At 41.9% G+C, this 26,327-nt stretch overlaps 1 protein-coding gene across 2 annotated transcripts in view; it reads right to left on the reverse strand.

Moving 5' to 3' along the window:
• Window positions 1-8,901: 8,901 nt before the first annotated feature.
• The window catches only part of bmpr2b (bone morphogenetic protein receptor type 2b), a 324,336-nt gene continuing 306,910 nt past the window's right edge, over window positions 8,902-26,327 (reverse strand). For both annotated transcript variants that reach the window (XM_087988933.1, XM_087988932.1), the window contains 3 exons: window positions 22,867-23,051; window positions 15,201-16,483; window positions 8,902-13,934 (listed from right to left, as the gene is read on the reverse strand). In XM_087988933.1, the coding sequence (XP_087845059.1) occupies window positions 13,678-13,934; window positions 15,201-16,483; window positions 22,867-23,051 (1,725 nt within the window). In that variant the 3' untranslated portion in view covers window positions 8,902-13,677. The remainder of the gene's footprint in view (window positions 13,935-15,200; window positions 16,484-22,866; window positions 23,052-26,327) is intronic.

Below are 26,327 nucleotides of genomic sequence, written 5' to 3' on the forward strand. Positions count from 1 at the left end.
TCCTATCCTGGCACTTTCCCCTGCCACCGCAGAAACTGTAAAACCTGTGCCCACACCTCCTCCCTCACCTCTATCCAAGGCCCCAAAGGAGCCTTCCACATCCATCAAAGTTTTACTTGCACATCCACTAATATCATTTATTGTATCCGTTGCTCCCGATGCAGTCTCTTCTACATTGGGGAGACTGGGCGCCTCCTAGCAGAGCGCTTTAGGGAACATCTCCGGGACACCCGCACCAATCAACCACACCACCCCGTGGCTCAACATTTCAACTCCCCCTCCCACTCTGCCGAGGACATGGAGGTCCTGGGCCTCCTTCACTGCCGCTCCCTCACCACCAGACGCCTGGAGGAAGAACGCCTTATCTTCCGCCTCGGAACACTTCAACCCCAGAGCATCAATGTGGACTTCAACAGTTTCCTCATTTCCCCTTCCCCCACCTCACCCTAGTTCCAAACTTCCAGCTCAGCACTGTCCCCATGACTTGTCCGAACTTGTCCTACCTGCCTATCTCCTTTTCCACCTATCCACTCCACCCTCTCCTCCCTGACCTATCACCTTCATCCCCTCCCCCACTCACCCATTGTACTCAATGCTACTTTCTTCCCACCCCCACCCTCCTCTAGCTTATCTCTCCACGCTTAAGGCTCTCTGCCTTTATTCCTAATGAAGGGCTTTTGTGCGAAACGTCGATTTCGCTGCTCCTTGGATGCTGCCTGAACTGCTGTGCTCTTCCAGCACCACTAATCCAGAATCTGGTTTCCAGCATCTGCAGTCATTGTTTTTACCGCTATCATAGAATAGAATCATGGAATCCTTACAGTGTGGAAGAGGTCACTTGGCCTGTCAAGCCCACACCCACTTAACCCATACATCCCTGAACATTATGGACAATTTAGCATGCCAACCCAGCTGACCTGCATAGCTTTGGACTATGGGACGAAACGGAAGTAGCTGGAGGAAACCCATGCAGACACAGGGAGAATGTGCAAACTCTACACAGTAACCTGAGGGTGGAATCAAACACAGCTCCCTGGCACTGTGAGGCAGCAGTGTGGCACAGTGGCTCAGTGGTTAGCACTGCAGTTTCACAGTACCAGGGACCCAGGTTCAATTCCGGTCTCGGGTGATTGTGTGGAGTTTACACATTCTTCTTGTGTCTTTGTGGATTCCCCCCCACAGTCCAAAGATGTGCAGGTCAGGTGAATTGGCTATGCTAAATTGCCCATAGTGTTAGGTGCATTAGTCAGAGGGAAATGGGTCTGGGAGGGTTACTCTTCAGAGGGCCGGCGTGGACTTGTTGGGCCGAAGGGTCTGTTTCCACACTGTAGGAACCTAATCTGCTAACCACTGTCCTGCCCCAAAGGCTGCTTGCACTTTTTTTCTGAAGTTTACTACACATAGCGTATTAAAGCTTTTAGGATTGGAAAAGTCTCCTGCTCCTCAGATGCTGCCTGACTGGTTGTGCTTCTCCAGCACCACACTTTTTGACTCTGATCTCCAGCATCTGCACTCCTCACTTCCTCCTATTGTATTTATATGGTCAGTCCAGTTGAGTTTCTAGTCAATAGTAACACCCTAAAACCCAACCAACCACCCCCTCCGCCCCCATCAATGATGTTGATAATGGGCAATTCAGCAATAGTAACACCATTGAATGTCAAGGGTGGTGATCAGATTGTCTCTTCATGGAGATGTTCATTCTCTGGCATTTATGTGGCATGGATGTTACTTGCCAGTTATCTGGTCAAACCTGGATATGGTTGCATTTGAATCTGGGTGGCACAAAATGAGCTCTCAACTGCATATTCACACTATTTCAACCTACATATGTCAAAAACATCCCCACTACCAACCTTCCCAACTCCACTCTTCCTCATCTGCTGAAACACTCACTTGTATCTTTATTGCCTCTAGACCTGACTATTCTCTACACTCTGACTGACTTCCTGTCTCCCACCCTGTATCAATTTAATGCTACTTATATCCAAACTCGTACCTTGTCCTACTGACCTATCACCACTCCCCCTACTCCTTTCTTGCTGAACTACCCTGGTTTCTGGTTGAGCAGTGCTTCAATTTTAAAATTCTTATTTTTGTCTCCAAATCTCTCAATGTCTCCACTCTTGCTACTTCTGTAGCTTTCTCCTGCCATACAGCACTCCACAACACCTGGACTCCTTCAATCTGATTCGCTTGCGAACCCCTGATTTGGTTCCTTATTTGACAGCTGTACATTCAGGTGCCAAAACATTGGAGTCACCTCCCTAAACCTCACTCCTTCCCTTTTCTCATTTAAGGCACACCTTAAATGCTACCTCTTTAGTCAATGCCCTAGTATCACCTTATTTGGCTTAGTGTTTGGTAATGTTGCTGTGAAGCACCTTAGTCCTTCTACCACTCTAAATGTAATAAGTAAATACAAGCTGACTTTGAAAAATTCTGTGATTCAGATAAGGTACATGATTTCTTCTCAAAAGATGCAATTCTATAAATGGAAAGATATGTTCTTCAGAAAATCACCACTTTGCTGAAAGAGTGACAGAATAAGAGTCACTGAAGTAGCTAATGGAAACCTAGCAGGTTGCTGAAATAAACAGGTTAACCACCTAAAGGTGACAGAAATCAGTACTAGCAGGAGAGCTGAGACCAGCGAGAAAACAACCAATAAAACCCAATCGTCTGGGAACTGATGTCACAAGGGAAGAACACGGTGAACTTAACAATAATTGTAAACCTCAAATACGTAATATCATTATTAAAGAAAATGAGGCTGGCTTATCTATTCATGATTCGGAGATGCCGGTGTTGGACTGGGGTGTACAAAGTTAAAAATCACACAACACCAGGTTATAGTCCAACAGGTTTAATTGGAATTGGAACCTGGTGTTGTGTGATTTTTAACTTTATCTATTCATGACAAACTAACATAGCAAAACCTTCCAGTCTCATTTTAAGGTGTCAAATTTCTTGTGTGGGTTTGGGAACTATTAGTTTACCTGGCATCTTGCTTCTGTTCCCTCAGTAATTCTTGCCACCTGATTTACTTTCCTGATTTAAGACATTCTTCAAAAACTATTGCGTGGGCACTTGCATCAATTGGTAGCTTGAAATCAAATTTGCTTGGTCACACTCTTTGGAAGTATTTTGAGGTATCTTATTACTTTCAAGGTTCTATCAAGTTGTATCTTCTGTATTTGAGTCAAATCTTTTAGGAGTATTTGTACTGAGGGTGTCTTTGCATTCACGATCTCGTTCAGATTCTCACTTTCATGTGAATGTGAGGCATGCAGTAAGGAGAGATGATATCTTGGAAGGGTCCCCAAATGAAACTTTGTGGGTAGAACTTAGGAATGTTAAGGGACAGCCAGTTTACTGGGAATGTACTATAGGCCCCAAAGAGTCAGAGGAAGATAGAGGAGCAAATATGTAGACAGTTCACAGAAGTGTGTAAGAGTAATGAATGGGTAATTATCCTAGGGGGACTTCAACTTTCCCAAATTAAATTGGGATAGCCATAGTGTTAAAGGTTTAGAGATGGTGAATTTCTCCAAATGCATTCAAGAGAATTTTTTGTATCATTACACAGAAGGCCCAATAAGGGACAGTACAGTGCTAGATCTGGCTCTGGGGCAAGAAGCCAGACAAATGTTTAATGTGGCAGTTGGGGATGGTTTTAGCTATAATGATCACAACATGCTGCTGTTCAAATTTGTTTTGGACAAGGAGAAAGATAGCCTGAGAAAGATGGCTTTTGATTGAGGGAAAGGCAGATTTTATAAAAAATAAGCAGGATCTGGCCAAAGTTGCCTGGGAACAGATCCTTGCGGGTAAGTCTGCAGCAGAGCAAAGGGGGATATTCAAAAAGGAGCTGGGGAGAGTACAGGTCCAATATATACCTTTCGGGGGAATTGTAGCAGCAATAAGTTTAGAAACTCTGGATGTCTAGGACAATTCAGGACCGGATGAGGAAGAAGTGAGAGGCATTCAGCAAGTCCAAAGGAAGTGATTCGGCTGTGGTCCTAGTTGAATATACAGGCAATTCTGGTATAACACACGTTTTGTTAACATGAGTTGGCTATAACACGATTAAATTGTGGATGCTGTTTGGACAATGTGAACTTTCTACTGAATGGGTACAGCGATTTTCTATAGCAATCTTCTATAGCGCGGGATTGTTGAAGGTTGCAAGTATTGTGTTATAGCATAATGACCTGTAGGAAATACAAGAAGGAAATTAAGGAAAGTAATTGGAAGAGAAAAAAGGGAACTTGAGAAAGGACTTTTTACAAGGACTGGGGACAATCCTAAGATATTTTATAAATACATTAAAGGTAAGAGGTTAACCAGGGAAAGAATAGGGTCCATTAAGAACGAAGGAGATAACCTGTATGTGAAACTGCAGGATATGGTGGTTCAGTGGTTAGCACTGCTCACAGCACCAGAGACCTGGGTTCAATTCCAGCATCTGGTGACTGTCTGTGTGGAGTTTGCACATTCTCCCTGTGTCTGTGTGGGTTTCTTCCGGGTGCTCCGGTTTCCTCCCACAGTCCAAAGATGTGCAAGTTAGGTGAATTGGCTATGCTAAATTGCCCATAGTGTTAGGTGCATTAGTCAGAGGGAAATGGGTGTGGGTGGGTTACTCTTCAGAGGGTCGGTGTGGACTGGTTGGGCCGAAGTGCCTGTTTCCACACTGTAGAGAATCTAATTTTAAAAAAATCCTCGTGTCTGCGTGGGTTTCCTTCAGGTGCTCCGGTTTCCTCTCACAGTCCAAAGATGTGCAAGTTAGGTGAATTGGCCATGCTAAATTGCCCGTAGTGTTCAGGGACGTGTAGGTTAGGTGCATTAGGTGGATATAGGGTAGGGGAAATGGGTTTGAGTGGATTACTCTTTGGAGGGTCAGTGTGAACTTGTTGGGCCGAAGGGCCTGCTTCCACACTGTAAGGATATCCAGGACCCTTTGGTCCTCATATTGGAAGGATAGTAAATGAATACTTCAGTTTGGTGTTCACTCTGGAAAAGAACAACATAGGTACAAAATTCAGGAAAAGAGACTGTGAGGAATTTGCAGTTTGATGTAAGAAATGGGGAAGTATTGGAGCCTCTATCATGTTTAAAACGGACAAATCCCCTGGCCCGGTGAATTGCACCCCAGGCTGCTGTGGGAGGTGAGGCAAGAAATTGCAGGGTTTCTAACACAAATATTTTATTCTTTGCTGGCCATAGGGGAAGTGCCAGAGGACTGAAGGATGGCTAATGTAGTTCCACTTTTCAAGAAGGGTGGTAGAAATAAACCAGGAAATTAGTCTGGTAAGTATCACGTCAGTGATGGGGAAACTGCTGTAAAAATTTCTAAAGGAGAGAATTAATATCCACTTGGAAAGGAATGGGTTAATTAGGGCTAGTCAATATGGCTTTTTCAAAAGAGATCAAACCCAACAAATTTCTTAGAATATTTTTGAAAATGTGGTCAAGTGTGTGGATGAGGGAAATTCAGTTGATGTGGTTGATATGCATTTTTGCAAATCTTTTGACAAGGTCCCGCATGGGACACTGAGAGGATTTAAGTATATGGAACTCAGGGAAACTTGTCTTGATGGATCAGAAACTGGCTTAATAATAGGACACAAAGGTTAGTGGTAGACGACTGAGTGACTGGAGGCCAGTGTCCAGCGGTATACCGTAAGGACCAGTACTGGAGACTCTCATTGTTTAATATAGATGGAAATGTGGGGGGAATGTTCAGTAAATTTTCAGATTAAATCAAGATTCATTGAGTTTTTAATAGGGAAAATGGTTGTATGTTACAGGAAGATATAGATGGTTTGGTCAGATGGGTAGATGACATTTAACCCTGACAAGTGGAGATGATGCACTTTGGAAGAAGAAAGATGAGGGAGTATTTAATGAATGGCAGACACTGGGTAGCTTAGAGGAGCAGAGGGATCTTGGGGTAATTATTCACAGATCCCTGAAGTCAGCAGAGCACATGAATAGGATAGTTAATAAGGCATATGGGACACTTGTTTTCATCATTCATGGCATACAGTGTAAAAGCAAGGAGGTAATGTTAGAGTTGTACAGAGCATTGGTTAGGCTACAACTTAAGTACTGTGTGCAGTTCTGGTCATCTCACTACAGTAAGGATCTGATAGCCCTAGAGGAGGTACAGAGGAAATTGGGATGGGTTGCAGAGTATGGAATGGAGAAATTGAGCTATTAGGAGAGATTAGATAGGCTTGGATTGTTTTCTTAGAGCAGTGAAGACTGAGGGGGGACATGATTGAGGTGCATAAAATTGAAGGATATGGACGGGTGAATAGAGAGCACTGTTCCTCTTGGTTGCGGGGTCAATCAGGAAGGGCTACAGTCTTAGGGTAAGGGGAAGGAAATTCAGAGGGGACTTGAGAAAAAGCTTTTTCTCTTTGAGTGGTGGGAACCTGGAATGCACTGCCTGGGAAGGTAGTTGAGGCTGGAAACCTTGAAAAAGATATTTGGACGAGCACGTGAAAATATAACATTCAAGGATATGTGACAAGTACAGGAAATTGGGATGAGCAAGTCTTTAGTGGTAGTTGTGTCAGTACAGAATTAATGGACCAAAGGGTCTTTTCTGCACAGTATCACTCTCTGATGATTCTATAACATCCTTCCCTGTAGTGAAGGAGCCAAACAGTGGAGGCTCCTGATTCAGAGACTGACTTTTGCCCCAATTATCAGATCTTCTTTCTATTTCTTCTCAGCCAGCATCACAATGTGATGTTAAATAATTAAAGAGTGACACCTGTAAAGACAAACAAGGAGGGTGTGTCGTGTATGTTAGCTCTCCAGTGTGGTCCTTTAGTTTTTTTCCTGTATGTAAAAGTAGTTTGGTGTTAGAAGAGGTGCCTTCCAAATGATATGTGATTCTTTGATGCCTTTCCCCTAGTGGATTATTTATCTATCATGCTTCTTATGCTGTGATACATATAAATCAAACATCAATTATGACTTAATAGATAGCTGTGTGAGTCTTTTGACCCTATGAGTTCAAGACCCAACTCCTGAGACTTTAGTCCAAAACAGCCACCTGTTCAGTGAAATACCAAAGGGGCACTGCATTGTCAGAGGTGACATCTTTCTAATTAAATATTAAAACAAATACCTCACTGGCCACTGAGGTGGTTGTGTCTACCTTGGATTCCAGCATCCACAGTAAAAATTTCCATAGCAATATTTTGAAGAAAAGCAGACTCATTCATCCCAATGCCCTGGCCAATACCAACACTAAAAACAGATGAACTGCTCATTCATTACATTGCTATTACCAGGACCACGCTGTCCACAAATTGGTTGAATTTGACATCAAGACAATCACTATGTCTAATTGTAAAGGGGTTAGAGATGTCATGCAAATATTGTTCGTCCTGTTGCTACAGGTTTCATCAGTCATGGCATACAGTGTAAGAGCAAGGAGGTAATGTTACCTGGATACCTCTCTCCAGGTATTTTCAGCCTCCTGGAGCACCATCTCAATATGGCTCTTCCATTGTTCTCTTGATTGCTCCCCAACCCTTCACCTTACCTAAACTCAGTTGCTCTAGTCCCACTGCAGGACAATGGTCACTAGGTCTTTGCTATACAGCTGAAAGTGATATGAGCTATTTGTTTTATTATCCCATGCATTTGGAGGCAAAGGAATGATTAGGTGTAGCCAGCATTGTGTGAGGGATATTCTGTCTCACAAACTTGTTTCAGTTTTTTGTGGAAGTAACCAAAAAGATTGATAAGGGCAGAGGGGTAGATGCTGTTTACTTGGAATTTAATAAAGCCTTTGATAAGGTTTCACATGGTAGATTAATTAGGCAAGTTAGATCACATGGGATGCAGAGTGAGTTTGCTAGTTGGATACAAAATTGGCTTAATGGTAGGAGACAGAGGATGGTGGAAGAGACTAGGTGTTTTTGGACTAGGGGCCTGTGACCAGTGGCGTTCCACAGGGATCAGTACTAGGTCCACTTTTGTTAGTCATTTATGTAAATGATTGGATTAGAATATAGGAGGCATGGTTAGCAAGTTTGCATATGACACAAAATTGGTGGCATAGTGGAGAGTGATGAAGGTTGTTCAAAATTACAAAGATCTTCTTCAATTGGGTCAATGAGCTGAGAAGTTGCAGATGGAATTTAATTTGGATATACGCAGGCTTTGCATTTTGGTAAAACAAACAGGGACAGAACTTCTTCAATTAATGGTAGGGCCTTGGGTAGTGTTGTAGAACAGAGAGACCTAGGGGTTCATATACACAATTGTTTGAAATTTACATCACAAATAGACAGGATGGTTAAGGCGGCATTTGGCATGTTTGCTTTCATTGCTCAGGCCTTTGAGTATTGGAATTGGGACATGTTGAGGTTGCAATGTTGGTGAGGCCACTTCTGGAGTACTGTGTGCAGTTCTGCTTGCCCTGTTATAGGAAAGATATTACCGTCCTGGAGAGGGTTCAGACAATATTTACCAGGATGTTGTGGGGAATGGGTGTTTGAGTAAGTGCTAGCCCATATTTCATTCCCAGGTTAGGAACATCATGGACCAGATATATGATCTCACTGTACCCTCAAATAATCCTGAGGCAAGCACAGTACAGATCAGCAGGTCCCCACCTTGCCAGCGCACTGCATCAGCAGATCCAGAACATTCACGAGAGCATAGTTCACATGCTGGTATTGTGCCCTCTATCTTTGCCCATTTGCAACAAGTTCAAGACTTGCCATGGGACCCTCAAGTAGCAGCCAGCCAACACAGCTTTCTGGCAAGGAACATTTTTTTTCAAAGGAGTCTAAGTTGGTTGTATTTGTGTTTCTAGATTGTTAATAGGAGTTTGAGAGAGACAAAAATGAAATAAATCCACAAACAAGATGGTTGGCTTTGTCATGAATATACTCTTTAATATGCAGGATTTTACAGCCAGCTAGTCACCTCAAATAACTCAGAAAGCTATACCAGTAAACTTTGTTCTTCTCTGATTATTGGAACTCCGGGTTACCAAAGCATTTACTTACAGTGCTTATAGAAAACAGGTTCTGGTTTACAGTTGTCCATAGTGCCAGCTGACTTTTTAAAAATTAATTCTGAAGACAACAGTAGTTTGAACAGCTTCATTCAGACACATTCAACATTACAATAACCATGCATTACGAACTTTACAAAAACACACATCCCATCTGCCCGATCAATATTTATCCAAGAGTTGACAAGGATGTCAAAACATCTAGTTTTGAATTATTTAGATGACACAGGCTGATGCATCATTAAACATTACTGGAGGTGACATCCCAAGGCTGTGATTTCAATTCTGAGAGGAATGTCTGTGAGAAAAGTTACAATTTGCGAAGTTCACTTTGAGTCACTGGACAGTGGCACAGAGTGCTCTGATATACACAACCAGTAATGGGATGGAAATAAACAAAAAATCAATTTCAATAACATTATAAAATGCCTTCAACTTCTATAGCATTTCAATGTAATAACTGAAAATGCTCTTATAATGTTTTGTTATGTTAGAGAGTAATTAACACATTTTTATATTTAAAAAGCGAGGATTGTGAAGTAGTCGATGGCCCTGGAGTCATAGTCTCAAAGCTGCAGTATACTTCAATAAAGGGGCTGGTATTTTGTCATTATTAAGGTAATTTGATTGTAATATTGATTAAAGTTACCTGATGTATATCTTTGCACTATTTCCCCAACACTTGGACACAGCCTCCAGTACAGACTGGGATGGAACAGAGATACAGCGCCACAGGAAGTATTTCCAGGCCCTGTTTGAAATGAATTTATTCCCCAAATCTAATGCATATCCTCCACTACCTACTATAATCAAAGATATTCCCTGCCCCTAACACATTCCAAATTGTCTCTCTTTCCTTTACTGAAAACACAAACACTTGCTGAGGTACAGTTCCACAAGCACTGCTCACCATCCACTAATACACCAAAGGTTGTCATATCCCCACCCCACCCACAATACACATATGTTTGTACAGTGAATATTGGTGAAGTGTCTGACTGCAAGGCCATCCATGCACAAGGCCATCTCTGTTTTCACATCTGAATGCATTCCAAATTATTTGTCAATTCCAACAGAGACCTTGGCTGAGATTAGCAGAGGAGCGGGCTGGGAGTTAAATCCTGGAGCCTGAATGAACCTTGCCAACAGGAACACATTACTTGGTAAACTGTTAGAGGTATTGCCTCCTGTTCACTTCCCTAACTAGTGCAATTGCTGCTCTGCATGCTAAGTATATGTTGTAAAGGATAGGCTTGAGCTTTAATCCTTAAATCCAAATAAACAACATTAGTTTGATGAAGAACCTGACAAATGACAATGATTATAAAGCTATATGCACTAACCAAACATGGATTCTTAGTGTTTTCAATAAAAGGGATTTCTGCTATGATTGAGAATTAAATTTTCCTATTAAAAGGATAATCTGCTCCCTCCTCCCATCACCCCCATCCAAAGATTGTCAAAAATGGGACAAGCAATGTTTGGATTGAGCTCAACCTGAACGAACCAGCATATTCTGCAGAAAGATAACTGCACAACAGTCTTGAATTGGAGATGTCAGTGTTGGACTGGGGTGTACAAAGTTAAAAATCACACAACACCAGGTTACGGTCCAACAGGTTTAATTGGAAGCACACTAGCTTTCAGAGCATCGCTCCTTCATCAGGTGAGAGTGCCTGATGAAGGAGCGACGCTCTGAAAGCTAGTGTGCTTCCACGTAAACCTGTTGGACTATAATCTGGTGTTGTGTGATTTTTAACTTTGCACAGCAGTCTGTTAGTAGTGACAAGAGACCCTCTTGTCACTGCAAAAGGGTCAAAATTCAAAACATTCTTCTGTCTTTTCCCTTGACTGGCAACAGATCTAGTGTTTTCTATTCAGATTTCAGACTTCCAGGATTCATAACATTAAAAGGCTTCTTTGGGGATTCTAACTGCAGTCAACATACAATCAGTAAAGTTGCACGGCAGATAGTTTGGAATACCTGGCTTGACACTCTAGGGGTAGGTTATCATTTTGTCAATCCTGCCTGAAAGGCCCATCACCCAAAGACATCAGTTAAGAAAAAGCCCTTTGACATGGGCCACTGCTATGTTTCATCATGGGTAATAATCCAAGCCAGTAACAACTCCCACCCACCGAACCAATGGCACATTCCCCTCTTTTGACTCACCCTGCTACTAGCCCGCATGACACAGAGAATGTGAATCGAAGAAATTCAAGGAGTGCTTGGCATGACTATACACAATATAAATACTTGTATTAGGGGTTTAGTCCTTCTCCCTTGTTGCCCCCCCCCCACCTCTCCTAACATTTGGTGTTGCAATCTAGGGAATATTCTTTGCATAGCAAATCAGCAAGTACTACTTCTCCATGAAGTCCATTAACAATGAGTTAAGCCCGGTATTAAGGGATACTAGTTGAGAGGGGAATTCAATCCCAGCAGTCAAACTGCTGCATCATCTGAGATCAGAGGGCTAAGCTCAAACTTGAAGATTAAATCTGGCCCTGCAGGGTCTGAATGGAGCAGTGCACAAACCAAATTCCTTCCTGTGAGGTAATCACAGAATGACATCTGTATGTGTAAACTGTATTTTAATTCACAACAGTTTCATACTGGTACAGTTAATGTATTCCAAGTCTTCATAATAGCAGTTGCAATTCCAAGCATGATTTAGGGCAATATTTTTAACTCACTTTTAATTTATATTCAGCCCCATCTGACTGAGGGAATGAGATATCCGTCCTGCTAACAGACTCCACTGGAACCAAACCAAATGTGCAGACTATTCTGCAGCCCATACAATCCTAACCCAATTCTGACAAACCAACTTTGAAATGAATGCAAACTAGTGTTTCACTCTAACCCACAATTTTATCAACTCCTCTCTCCATGCTCCAGTCCATCACTGACGCAACACAACCAAATGGTCAGTGATATTCTAAACTAGATTCGGAGAAGCCACAGCATCAAGGTTTAAAGCAAGCAACTAAATCAGCACAGCAAGCTTCAAACAGAGATTTCATAGCAAGGAAAGAGTCTTTCCCCCTTCCCTCTTTTTTGTAAAAACCAAAGGTATAAGGGTGTAGTGTAGGCTGTAGCTCAGCAGAACTGAAAGCAGCAAGTTCCCTTTAAACTTTGATCTTGAATTAGGCCAGCTGAATGTCACCATCTTTTAAAAAACAATTTTTATGAACTCAGTGAACTTTTCAAGGCAAGGACTGAGTGCTGTACAAAAGGAACGTTTTCCACTCCGGGCACCCATTGTCAGGACTAAATGCTCATAAGGTCCACAAAGGTATGGGGAAAACACACTGACCTACACTGACCTTTCAAGTGCTCCAAGGCAGGCACAGTATGCCTTAGATATAGACTAAGCTTTTAACCTACTCTCCTCTCCTCTCTGTTCTAAGTGCGTGACACAGTTGCAACATGCCCCTACTACAACAGAGACTTTTTCCTGGGTTCCACATCAGTCACAATATGGCCCTTTGTGAGGTTTTAAGTTTAGTGTCAATTAGGGACAATTTTGTACAGTAAGTCCAAGACAACTATGAACTGTATTGAAAGAGACTGACTTCTTGGGAAAATTAGAAGAGGAGATCCAGAACTGGATTTGCTCCCATGCACCAGAGAAGAAACACTAGCATCTAACTTAGCACATCGCCCAGTTTGCCAGATCAACCCTCTCAATAAGGCATGAGAAGATGGCGCAAAATAAAATTGGTGCTGAGGGAATGTGTCCAGCACTAAAGCTTCAAAAGAGATGTAGCACCATTATCAAACACAACTTTAGTACGGGATTTTACGTCCTTGTTTTGAGTTTAAGTGCATGACCCATTATTATTAGCCATGTACTGATGGGTCAGATACCTAACAGCTGAAAGGCTAATGGGAATTTTACAAACACGGAAGGGAGATATGTGCCACCATTTTTCCACACTGGGGACCACGCATGCTGTACCAGCAAAGGTTTCCAGCAGAAATGGGGATTAGGGGAGGGAGAGCGAAGAGAAATAAGATCACCACCAGCCCATGCACTACCAGCAACCTTTAGTGATATACAGAGACGCAAGTTTTAAATAATAATTATCTTTTTTCAAAAGCATTACTAAGCTAAGCCTATTGCACATTCCAACATGTTTTCTTAAAAAAAAGGGTATTATATGTTTCATAATCCAGTGACAGAATCAGAATAGCTGTGGAAATGGCATCAAAGGAAAGACAAAAGAAAACAAGTTTGCCACATTGTTCTGCATTAGTTAAATATGCCTTGAGGAACCACTTACAGCAAGAGGGGCAGCTGACTGCTAATGAGCATTGACCAAGTTGTGTGCTGCTTACTTTATCGAAACCCCCGTAAGACACAGTGCATGCCTCTGGATAGGCATCACTTAAAGATTAACACGTTTCCTTTTCAAAAAAAGTGCGACAAAAGGCAAAATAACAAACAAAAAAAGCTCTCAAATATTAAATATTCTAAGCTTCTGCTGCATAGCTGATCTCTAAAGCAAGTCTTGATTGGGGAAAGGGCAGTCGGGTGGGGAGTCAAGGGTGGAATAGCTGTCCCTTCAGATTTGTTTCTTCTCTCTTTTTCATTACTAAGTATAAAGTAAAAGTCAAGGATTCACAGGCAGTTCACTCCTGTTTCTCTGCCAACTGTTGCTGTGGCAGTGACCCCGCTGCCACCCTCGACTAGGTAAACGGTGGTGCTGGATTTTGAGCGCCCCACTGCACCACTGTTGTTGTTGACCTCACCATCAATGGGTTCTGTTGAAATGACCCACGTAGAAGGTCGCCATCTCTTTAGGGAATACGGAGTTTTAACTCGCTTTTTGATCTTGTCTCCAGAGGAGGCTTGCTTATTCTCCTGCGTCGTCTCACCTGGATGGGTTTGGGCAGGGGAAGGAATAAAACATTATGTCACTTCAGTAATGATCACTGTACTATACTGACTTGCCTCACAATCACCCACAGCCTCTCATGTTATTTTAAAATCATCAACATTTTGTTTTATCTGTTTTGCTGAAAGTTGATTAGTTTTCCATGGTATTGTCTACAGACAGTTTAGGATTTGGAGCACATTGTGACTTCTGGCAGCTTCAAAGGGCCTATTTTTGGAAAGTCGCTGCTTGGTTACACCACATGGACCACTGGCAGAATCAGGAAAATAGAAATATGTGAGACTTCTTCTAAGTATCTTGGCCCAGGTGGGAAGAACCCAGTATAAAGAGACTGGGTAGCTTTTTCACTTCTTTGATAAGAGTGTAGCTAAAGGTGGCAAATGAACTGTGACAAAGGCATGCAGCATTATATACAAAGACTGTATACAAATAAATACATGTTTTTCCTACACCTTGCTTGAAGGTACTGACCCTTTGTTGGCTCCATGATCACTTTCACAAGTAACCCTAGACAGACCAATGCTTCCCAAACATCATCTCAGTGATCTCATTTTGAGGCTCGGGAATTGTCATACTGCCTCATTGAGAATAGCACAAAGTGTTTGGGAACAGGAGTGGGAGGTGCGAGAGCGAGGGCCTGAATGGATCTAAAAGCATAGTATGATTCCAAAGGGCCTGAATTCAGAATGTCAGAGCCCTTTGAAATAATACTTTATTTTTAGGTCATTTCAGATCCATTCAGTTGATCAGTTTTTGGTTGGCTCATGAGCAGGAGGTATGCTCCCTCAAAGGGTAACTTCTTCACAAAGAGTATGGTATGTGGATGCAATAAACTGCCAGATAACGTGGTGGAGGCAGGTACTATTACAACATTTAAAAGGCTTTATATATACATATATGAATAGGAAGGGTTTAGAGGGATATGGGCAAAATGCTAGCAAATGAGAATAAGTCAAATTGGGTGTTTAATTGGCGCAGATAAGTTGGATCAAAGGGGCTGTTTCTGTGCTGTTTGATTCTATGTCTCGATGTATGACAATCTTTTTGAGTATCAATAGCCATCTCAAAACTGGATATTTGTCATGGACATGTTTGTTACTTTCCAGATTGAGTATTTGCGTGTTCAGTTTTACAAATGGATAACAATTAGCACCATGAGTCCTGCCCCTCCAATTTGAGTAACTCAAGAATTATCCAGACTGGCAGCAGTTAACTCCATGTAAACTAGGAATTCCCTACTACTTACATTGTATACTACAGCTGTCCAAAACATTGGCTGATGAAAGATCGAGCGAGTTTGGCCGCTCAGCTCTCCTCCCTTGTCGCCGTGCTACTGGCACCATTTGGTGATCCTGGCTGTCGGTCAGTGCTCCCTCTGCCACAGTGCACTGATTGCTGTTATTATTGTTGGAGTTTGTCCTCCCCTGATCAAGTGGTCGGTCTCTCCTGTCCATTAGCCGTTCGACAATAATGTCATCACGTGTGGCCTGTTGCTCCCTCCTCAGGAGTGGCTCATGCTCATCTGGGCTGGAGTTTATGTTCACTCTGCTGTCGTCGCCACTAAACTGGGACTGGAGGATCTCGTGGCTCCGGTGACTTGATGAATTGGACGTCTGAGGACTGGACACTGAGCCGTTAACATATTGCTTGACCACTGGATGTGGGTTCCCTGCATGGCATCTTCCAGCGATGCCATTCGCTGTGACAGTTACTACTTGGGGCTCACCTGCATTTATGGTATTCATTTTTGCCACCCCAGTCTCCACCTGCTTGAGATTGGACTTGTGCTTACCGCCAAACTTCAGCCGCGATTCCTTTGACACATTTTTGGTGTTGAGAGGAAGGCTAGTAGGTCTCTTGGGGATGTTCTGTTGCTTGGGTAGGGGGTACATTTGAGTGGCTGGGATGTCAGGGATCAAGCAGACCTGACTGGTGCTCGGCTGTGAGAAATCCTGGTGCCCGGTTACTTCAGCTGCCAGCTTTATTAGAGGGTACAATAAACTGGGGTTGCTTCCGCTAAGAGGATCTGGCCCGCTAAACTGCTTCAGGGAGTGCTCCATCAAGTTTTCATCTGAACTCTCCTTGAGGTTCTTGTCCACCTCCTTAGGATCTAGCTTGTTGGTCTCAAGGTCTTCTTCAGTCAGCTGCAGACACACTGGGGTGGGGCCCAGGGATGACAGCAAATTTGCTGCTTGTGTGTTAGTGTCCTCGGAGTATTGCGTCTCTGATATGGTGGACATGGCAGTGCTAGGAGTGAGGCCTGCAGTATTTGTGGTGGTGGTTGTTGCTGACAAACTAGTGACACTAGTTTCCGGGCTAGGGATACGAGCCTGAGCCTGCTGCCTTTCATAATTGATAGAGTTACGGTTCTTCTCACTGGCAGTCGATGGGGTTCCAGATGTGGAGTTGTCTGTGGAGATGTTTTTTACCATGCCTTCAGAATGGTGAAGGGAATCTTCAATGTATGAGGAAGAGGAATAATCGGGGTAGGGTCCCATCTTTGGCACTCGCCGACTGTGTGAAAGGTTTCTGCAATAAGAAAGCCAAAATGTCAAATAGCAATACTGGTAAAAGAATAACGGGAATGCTGGGAGCTGTCCAGGACATGGTGATAAACGGGGTAGAATGGGAGATACTAGTGCAAGGAGACAATTGAGGAGAGGACACTATCAGAACATTCAGTTTAGAGACAGCAGAGGCTTAAAATGAAAGCTTCAGCAGCAGAAGAGTTGAATTGGTTCAGGAGATGAGCAATGTTGGGGAGCGGGGAAGTAGACAGGCGTTCTCCTGAGAAGTATGGACCCTGGAAATGCCCACTTCAGAATCAAATTGTTGCCAAAACTGCAAATAATCTGGTTCAGCCTGAAACAATAACTGGGAAATGATGGCAGGCAATGATATTGATAGTTATGTTAAAGAATTAATATTGGGAATTGAAAGCACTAAAATGATCAAAACCATTGTCTAACTACTGTAGGATTTGCATGTTCCAAGTCTGAATACCAGATAAGCAGTTTGACAGCACAGAGACATTGGAGGGGTCAAAAACAATAGCAATGAATTAGAGCTGCATGCTGTATGTATATGAAAGCTGACTTTAAATCTCGCAATGTTATCACTAAGAAATAGCACATAGATAAGGAAAAGAAGGGGGTTAAGGATGGTCCTTAGAGGATTTCAGAGGTGACGATGTAGGTGTGGGCAAAACAATACAATGCTATGGATGTTCTGGTCATTACTAGATAAGTAGGAGTTGAAGCAAGTTAAGGAACAGTCCCACTGAGCTGAGCTATGGAGGAAAAGTGTTGAAAGAAATTAGTGGGGATGATTGTGTTAGTGCTGAGGCCAAGGAGAAAAAAAAATACACCACAGTCAGGTCAGAGGACATTGTTTATGATTTGTCTATAGATATTTCAGATATGGAGACCCAACAGGAGAGATCTAAATTTGAAGTCTCAGGAAAAAATAAATGAGCAGGAATCTGGGAAGTGTTAACACCTTTAAAAACTTTCAAGAAGATTTTACTAGCAGAGGACATACATGTCGAAGTCTACAGCCTACTTGTTATCCAGGAGCACATATTTAAAGCTGAAAAATAGTAATCTCAAAATAAGCAATACTTTAGGAAGCTTAGAGGAATATAGAAAGTACAGAGGTGAAGGTAGAAAGGACCTTATGAAAGTAAAGAGAGGATATGGGCAAAATACTGTCAAATACAATGTTTAAAAATCTAAAGATGCTTTATCAGTGTATTAAAAGGATGACTAACTAATCAGATGTGTATGTGATAACTTAAGGGTCAATGCAGAAGGTGACGGCAGGGCTCTTGTGAGTATTCCTGATGAAGGACCCCTGCCCGAAATATCGATTTTCCTGCTCCTCGGATGCTGCCTGACCTGCTGTGCTTTTCCAGCACCACTCTAATCTCCAGCATCTGCAGTCCTCACTTTGGCCTCTTCTGAGTGTTTTGTCTCTTCACAAAGGAGAGGGATGATGCAGACATTCTAATTAAAGAGGAGTGTGAAATATTAGATAATGAGAACAGAAGTATTGGGGAATTAATCTCTTGAAAATGGATAAATGACCAGGGAGAGATGAATTGCCTGTTAAAATAAAGCTAGGGATAAAACAAGAATGCATTGAGAATATTTTCCAATCCTCATGAGATACAGGTGAAACATGAGAGGACTGAAGGTCTGCATATGTTGCATTATTATTTAACATTCAAATAATAACAGCGAGTCAGTCTGGCATCAGTGGTGGGAAAATCACTAAAAGTGACGTGAGAGGTGGGATTACTTGGATGGTCATTAAATCAGGGATGGTCAGCAAGGTTTTGAGTTGGACGCAAAATTAGCTCAGTGACAGGAAACAGATGGTAATGGTTGACGCTTGTTTTTGCAAAAGGAAATTGTTGTCCACTCGTGCTGCACAAGTTTCAGTGTTGGATTCCATACAGATTGTGGTATATATGGATGATTTAGACTTAAATGTGAGAAGTAATTTGTTGACAATACAAAAATTGGACAGGTAGTTGATACTGAAGAGGATGGCTGTGACTGCAGTATGATATTAATGGTTTTGTTGAGAGGGTAGAAAAGTGGCAAATGGAATTCAATTGGAAAAGTGGAAAGTTATACATTTGGTGAGGGCAAACAAAACAAGGGAATATGCAATAAACAAGAGTGTACTGAGAGGGCTGAGGAAGTGAAAGACTGGATGTAAGTTTGCTCGCTGAGTTGGAAGGTTCGTTTTCAGACATTTTGTCACCATACTAGGTAACATCATCAGTGAACCTCCGGTGAAGCACTGGTGTTATGTCCTGCTTTCTATTTATGTGTTTAGGTTCCTAGGGTTGGTGACGCCATTTCCTGTTCTTTTTCTCAGAGGGCAGTAAATCCAGAACCTCAACCTGAGCTACAAATCTTCTCAGAACGCACAAAATGAAAGACTCCTGAACACATACCCATAGGTCTCTGAGGGCAACAGGACAGGTCATTCAGGTGGCAAAGAAGGCACATGCGTTTTAATGGGCAAGATGTTGAATACAAGCAGGGATGAATTGCTACAAGACACAGAATAGGCCACAGGTGAAAGTTTATGTGTACAGTTCTGGTTATCACCTTAAAGGAAGGAGGTAGTTGCTCCAAAGACCAGATAGTAAAGATTTACAAGAACGTTGCCAGGACTTGAAATTGAAACTATGAGCAAAGATTGGATAGGCTAGGGTTACATAACAAACAGGAGCAGGAATAGTCCATTTGGCCCCTCAAGTCGGCCCAACACCATTCAACAAGTTCATAGCCAATCTGCCTCAGGCCTCAACACCTTTCTCATGACAGCTCAGCATAGCTGTCAATGCCCTGATATTTCATGCACCTCCTTTTTAAATACTTTCAAATATAGCCTTCACAACTCTCTGCGGTAGAGAATTCCAGAAAGCACTACACTCTGGGAGAAAAATACCTTCACACTTCAGTTTTAAAGGAGTGTCCCCTTATTCTGTAACTATGTGCCCTAAATTCAGATTTCCCCCTTGAGTGAAAACATCTTCTCAACATCTATCCTATCAAGCCCCCTCAGAATCTTGTATGTTTAAGTAAGATCATCCCTCATTCTTCTAAATTTGAATGAATAAAGGCCTAATCTGTTTAATTATTCTTTTTAAGTAAACTCTTTCAACATAGGTTTTAGCCAAATGAATCTCTTTAAAATGCCTGCAATGCCAATATATCTTTTCTTAAAGACAGAGATGAAAACTGCACAATAGTGCTCTAGGTGCAGCCTCACCAACACCCTGTTCAATAGTAATAAGACTTCCCTGTTCTTAAACACCAACTATGTGGCAATAAAAATCAAAATTCCATTTGCCTTTCTAATTATATTTTGTACCTCTATGCAAATGTTTGTGTTTCATGTGCAAGAACATCCAAATCCCTTTACACCACACTTTTTGAATCTCTTTCTCCTGCAACCCCCCCCGCCCATTTAAATAATCATCTTACCTTTTGATTCTTCCTACCAAACAGCAAGACCTCACACTTTTCCACATTAAACTTCATCTGCCAAGTTTTTATGAAAGACCCATTAATCATGAATCTCTGTTCTGAACATGGTCTTTATCCTTGCAGGTTCCAGTACTTCAGGTGCAGATCTAAGTTCCTTTTCAATGAGTTAATGGCTTCTGTCTCAACCTTTAAACTGGGCATTGAATTTCAGATACCCTGCCATCCTCTGGGGGAAAGGGTTTCTCCTCATGTCCCTTATAATCCTTCAAGCAATCACCTCAAATCTGTATCCCCTAGTAACTGACCTCTCCACTTAGGAAAACAAGAATTCCCTGATCCCTGTACCCTTATTTATTGCATTTTGTACACTTTATTACACCACTCTTCAGACTTCTCTGTTCTGAGGAAAACAGACCATAGAACATAATGTGGAATCGGTTTGGTTGTAAATAGTAAATGACACGGGAAAGAAGTATAGATGGGAATCGTCTATGGGGCCTCAAAAAGTTGCCTCACTATAGAACAAAATATAAATTGGCAAATAATGAAGGTACGTAAGAAGAACACTACAGTTGCCATGGGTGATTTTAATCTTTATATTAACTGGACAAATCATATGGCAAGGATAACATGAAAGGTGAATTTATAGAGTGCATCAGGGATTGCATCTTAGAGCAAAACATTGCAGACTCTTTCTGGAAATAGGCTATTCTAGATCTAGCAATATGTTATCAGATAGGATTACTAACAGATCTCACAGTTCAAGATCCTCTAGCAAGTAGTAATCACAACATAGTAGAATTTTAAATTCTATTTTAAGGAGAGCAACTCGGGTCTCAACTTGATATACTCAATTTAAATAAGGGTAATTACAGAGCACAAAGAAAGAGTTGTGTAAAGTGGCTGGGAAAATAGATGAAGGGAAAGCCAAATGATTTTTCTCAGTCACAGTAATAGAAAAGTTCATGAACATTTTGTACTTTTTGGAGTTGACAGGGGCAGGGAGAGGGGGTTAAAAGAGGAGGAATGCATAAATTGAGAGTGTTGTTTGTAAAGCGACAACAGTAAGGATCACAACAGCCCCTCAGAGATGATGTTAAGAAGGAGAATGTGCTGGAAATTTTGAAAAACATGAGGATAGCTAAGTCCCCTGGGCCAGATGGGATACATCTGAAGTGAGGAGAGAAATTGCTGCACCTTTGGCGATGATCTTTGCGTCCTCACTGTCCACTGGAGTAGTAACTGATGATTGGATGTTATTCCCTTGTTCAAGAAAGGGAATGGGGATAACTGTGGGAATTACAGACCAGTCAGGTTTACATCGGTTGTGGGCAAATTATTGGAGAGGGTTCTGAGAAACAGGATTTATGATTATTTGGAAAAGCATAGCTTGATTAGAGATAGTCAGCAGATCATGCCTCACAAGACGTATTGAATGCTTTGAGGATGTGACAAAACACACTGATGAAGGTACAGCAGTGGATGTGGTGTATATGGATTTTAGGAAGGCGTTGATAAGGTTCCCCATTCAGAAGTAAGGAGGCACGGGATACAGGGAAATTTGGTTTCTGGATACAGCATTGGCTGGCCCATAGAAAACAGAGGGGCTAGTAGATGGAAAGTATTCTGCCTGGAGCTTGGCGACCAGTGGTGTTCTGCAGGGATCTGTTCTGGGATCTCTGCTCTTTGTGATTTTTATAAATGACTTGGATGAGGAAGTGAAAGGATGGATTAGTAGGTTTGCCAATGACACGAAGGTTGGTGGAGTTGTGGATATTGTGGAGGGCTGCTGTAGGTTGTAATGGGGCATTGATAGGATGCAGAGCTGGGCTGAGAAATGGCAGATGGAGTTCAACCTGGACAAGTGTGAAGTAATGCATCTTGGAAGGTCAAATTTGAATGCAGATTATAGGGTTAAAGGAAGGATTCTTGGCACTGTGGAGGAACAGAGGGATCTTGGGGTCCACGTCTATACATCCCTCAAAGTTGCCACTCAAGTTGATAGGGTTGTAAAGAAGACGCATGGTGTGCTAGCTTTCATTAACAGGAGGATTGAGTTTAAGAGCTGTGTGGTTATGCTGCAGCTCCATGAAGCCCTGGTTAGACAACACTTGGAATATTGAGTTCAGTTCTGGTCGTCTCATTATAGGAAGGATGTGGAAGCTTTAGAGAGGGTGCAGAGGAGATTTACCAGGATGCTGCCTGGGCTGGAGGGCTTGTCTTATGAAGAAAGGTTGAAGGAGCCAGGACTTTTCTCATTGAAGCAAAGAAGGATGAGAGGTGACTTGATATAGGTGTACAGGGTGGTGAGGGCATAGATAGAGTGGATAGCCAGAGACCTTTTCCCAGGGTGGAAACGGCTATCACGTGGGGGCATAATTTTAAGGTGATTGGAGGAAGGTTTAGGGGAGATGTCAGAGGTTGGTGGGTGCGTGGAATGCACTGCCAGCAGTGGCAGTAGAGTCAGTCACATTGGGACATTTAAGCGACTCTTGGATAGGCACATGGATGGTTGTAAAATGAAGGGTATATAGCTTAGTTTGATAAAAGGATGAAAGGTCAGCACAACATCGAAGGCTGAAGGGTCTATACTATGTTGTACTGTTCTGAGAGAGGTATCGAAAATAGCTGCAAGCTTACCCAAATATGGAATAGCAAGAGGGATGAAGAAATGTAGAGGAGTAGTGATGAACTGGAGGTGTGTTCTGCAGTGAAGAGGTACCGCAGAGTGGAAAAATATGGTGCAGCAATAAAGGGAGGAGGCAGAACAATCTGAATACCAAACAAAAAGTAAGAAAATGGCGATAGAAATAATGTGCTCAGGTCCAAAAGCAGTAGCCAAAATGGACTGAAAGAAATCCAGCTTTGATAAACATGCTTTTCCCTTGATGTTTGGCTACTTACCGTTCATTCTGCATAGCTGTTGTTGTAAACTGTGACATAGGATTGACGGTTGGACTCACAGACTTGTTTCGATCCCACATAACCATTAGCTCTGCCATTCTCTCTTCTGCACACTGAGCTGTGAGCCGAGCCTCTGCATCCTGGTCCCAGCAGTCATCCATTGTTTCCTTCAGTGACCGAACAGCCTGTAAAACGAGGAAATTATTCTCTTTTTTTCCCCAATTCCAGTGCATTTTATAAAAAACGCAGCTTCCTCCATTCCTGCTTGACAGTGATGATTCATACAAGGATAGATCAAAGCAAGCAGACTAAAATAATTTTAGAAAGATACTGGAAGGACTCTAGTGGCACAATAGTAGTGTCCCTACCATTGGGGCAAAAGTTCCAGGTTCAAATCCCACCAGTCCCAGAAATGTGTCATAACAGGTTGATTAATGTTTTTTTTAAAATTTTATATTAAAATTAGAAAGAAACATTTACTGACGTAAGTGGAGTGGAGCCAGGACCTATATACCAATAATCGTCTGACACGCATACTTGCCGAGAAGAATCATTGGTAATAATTGGAGTGGCAATATCAGCTGATTTTCCTTCCACAGCTCAGTCTTTTTTTAAATGACTAGGTCAAATTAGTAACTGGATCGAGATTGTCTAGAGGAATTTTGGATCTTCCAGGATTGAGCAAATTTTCATTCCATCAATTCAGGGCTGGAACTGAACTCAGTTCCTGGAACCTCTCGTTCATTGTGCTATCCTCTATTTTATACTCAGGAAAGACATTCCTTCAGCCATCAGATAGGAAAAGCATAAAATATATAAAAACATAAGTGAAAATATATGGGTTGAATGAGAAATAAACGAGGAATGATCACCTTGATGGGATTGTACTATAGACCTCCCAATAGTCAGAGGGAAATTGAGGAACAAACATGTAGAGAAATCTCAGATATTTGGAAGAATAGTAAGGTTGTAATAGTAGGTGATTTCAATTTTCCAAATAGTGACTGGGACTGCCAGGAGACATTGTGTTAAAGGCTTGGATGGTGAAAAATTTGTTAAATGTGTTCAAGGAAATTTTCTTTATTGAAATGTAAATATCCCTACAAGAGAAGGAGCAAAATGTGACATTCTCTTGGGTAATAAGATTGGGCAAGTGACTAAAGTAATAGTAGGGGAACATTTTGGGTCTAGTGATCATAATTCTATTTGTTTTGAAGTAGCTGTGGAAAAGGATAAGCCTTCCATAACAATTGAAGTTTTCAACTGGAGTAAGGCAAATTTTAATGGTGTGAGACAAGAATTTTCAAAAATTGAATGAAGTAGACTGGTCACAGGTTGCCTGGTAAGTAGGAGGCTTTCAAATATTGAAGTCATTGTGTTCCTGTAAGAGTGAAAGGTAGGGCTGGTAGGATTAGAGAACAATGGATGAATAAAAACATTGAGGTTCTAGTCAAGAATAAAAAAGAATCATATGTTAGATATAGACAACTGGGTTCAAATGAATCTCTTGAATAGTATAAAGAGCAAAGTGAGCATTCTAAAGAGGAAGATCAGGAAGATAAAGAGAGGATATGAGATAGCCTTGACAAATAAGGTCAAGGATAATCCAAAGAGATTCTACAAGTATATTAAGAGCAAGAGAGCAACCAGAGAGACAGTAGGGCCACTTCAAGAACAAAGATCTTTGTGATGAACCTCAGGAGATGGGGAGATACTAAGTGAGTTTTTTATGTAAGTTCTTACTGTGGAGAAAGAAATGGAGGCTAGATAACTCGGGGAAATAAATATTGAAATTTTGGAAACAGTTCACATTACAGAAAAGGACTTGCTGGAGGTCTTAGAAAATATAAAGGTGGATAAATCACCAAGATCCAATCTAGTATATCCCAGGACATTGTGGGAAGTTAGGAAATTGTGGGACCTCTTGCAGAAATATTTGTATGTCTATAACCATAGGTGAGGTGCTGGATGACTGGAGAGTGGCTAATGTTGTGTCATTGTTTAAGAACGGATGTAAGGAGAAGGCTGGGAACTGTAGACCTGAGAGTCTAACTTTGGTGGCGGGTAGGTTGTTGGAAGTGATTCTGAAAGATAGGACTTTTATGCATTTGGAGAGGCAAGAAACAATTTAGGGATAGTCAGCATGGTTTTGTGCGAGTGAAATACTGTCTCAGTACAGGGTCCACTTTTGTCATTTTATAAATAATTTAGATGACAGTATAGAAGGCATGGTTAGCAAGTTTGCAGATGACACAAAATTGATAGTATAGTGGACATTGAAGAAGATTATCTAAAATTACAAAGGGATTTTGATTAATTGAGCCAGGGTGAGGAATAGCAGATGGAGTTTATTTTGCACTTTAGTTAAACAAACAAGGGTTGGGCTTATACAATTCAAAGTAGAAATCACACAACACCACGGTCCAGTCCAACTGATTTATCTGGAAGCACTGGCTTTTGAGGCGCTGCCTCTTCATCAGGTAGTTGTGGAGTAGGACCAGAAGAGACAAAACGTATAGCAAAAGGGTTACAGTGTCCCGAAGTTGTAATGGTATATTAAACAAACTTAGATTAAATCTTGCATCTTTTAGGATGGGATAAACTGGTTTAGGCTTTTTAATATATAAATTCAAAAACTCCTTTTAAGTTACATTCTCAAGGTGGCTTAGTTTATCTAACAGTAGGTGTTATCTGAGCTCAGACAATGTATTAAAGGTGTGAACTTAAAGTCTGATCCAATGTTGAGTAAGTTTTATTTCTAAAGTGAGACTTTCAGAATCCTACATGGATTTTGCAGATTTTGAGCAAAATAAAATGTAATTCTGCAACTACAGATCTACCTCATAAATTTATATGTGTGCACGTGCAGGAGAGACAGAGTGGGTGCGTGTATGAGAGTGTGCACATGGGTGTGAGCGCATGTGAAAGTGTGTGTGTAAACTTAGTCAAGTATGTGTGTGAGTATGATGGGGTATAAGCCTGTGAGAGGGTGCGTGCATGGGTGTGATTGCGGGGATGCATGTGCGCATGAGAGACAGTCTGTATTAGAGAGAGAGAGAGAATAGTGTAGTGGAGTCACCTGTAGTGTGACATGAACCCAGGGTCCCGCTTGAGGGGATCAAACTTGGCTAACAGCGTCTGCTCAGCCACTTTGCATTGTTGCTTGCCTCAAAGTCCACCTTGGAGGATGGTCATCCAAAGGTCCGAAGCTGATTGTCCCGGTCCTGCTCCACAACCATCTGATGAAGAGGCAGCGCCTTGAAAGCTCGTGCTTCCAGATAAATCTGTTGGGTTATAACCTGGTGCTGCGTGATTTTTAACTTTGTCCACGCCAGTCCAACACCGGCACCTCCAAATCATAATTAAAAGTAGGGCAGAGAAACGAAGGGTTCAGGTACATAATTCTTTGAAGTTTGTGTCACACGTAGATATGGTGGTTAAGAAGGCATTTAGCACACTTG

This window comes from Chiloscyllium plagiosum, unplaced genomic scaffold, assembly GCF_037043375.1.
Source record: "Chiloscyllium plagiosum isolate Xiang-an unplaced genomic scaffold, Cpla_swu_hap1 HiC_scaffold_7, whole genome shotgun sequence".
NCBI lineage: Eukaryota > Metazoa > Chordata > Chondrichthyes > Orectolobiformes > Hemiscylliidae > Chiloscyllium > Chiloscyllium plagiosum.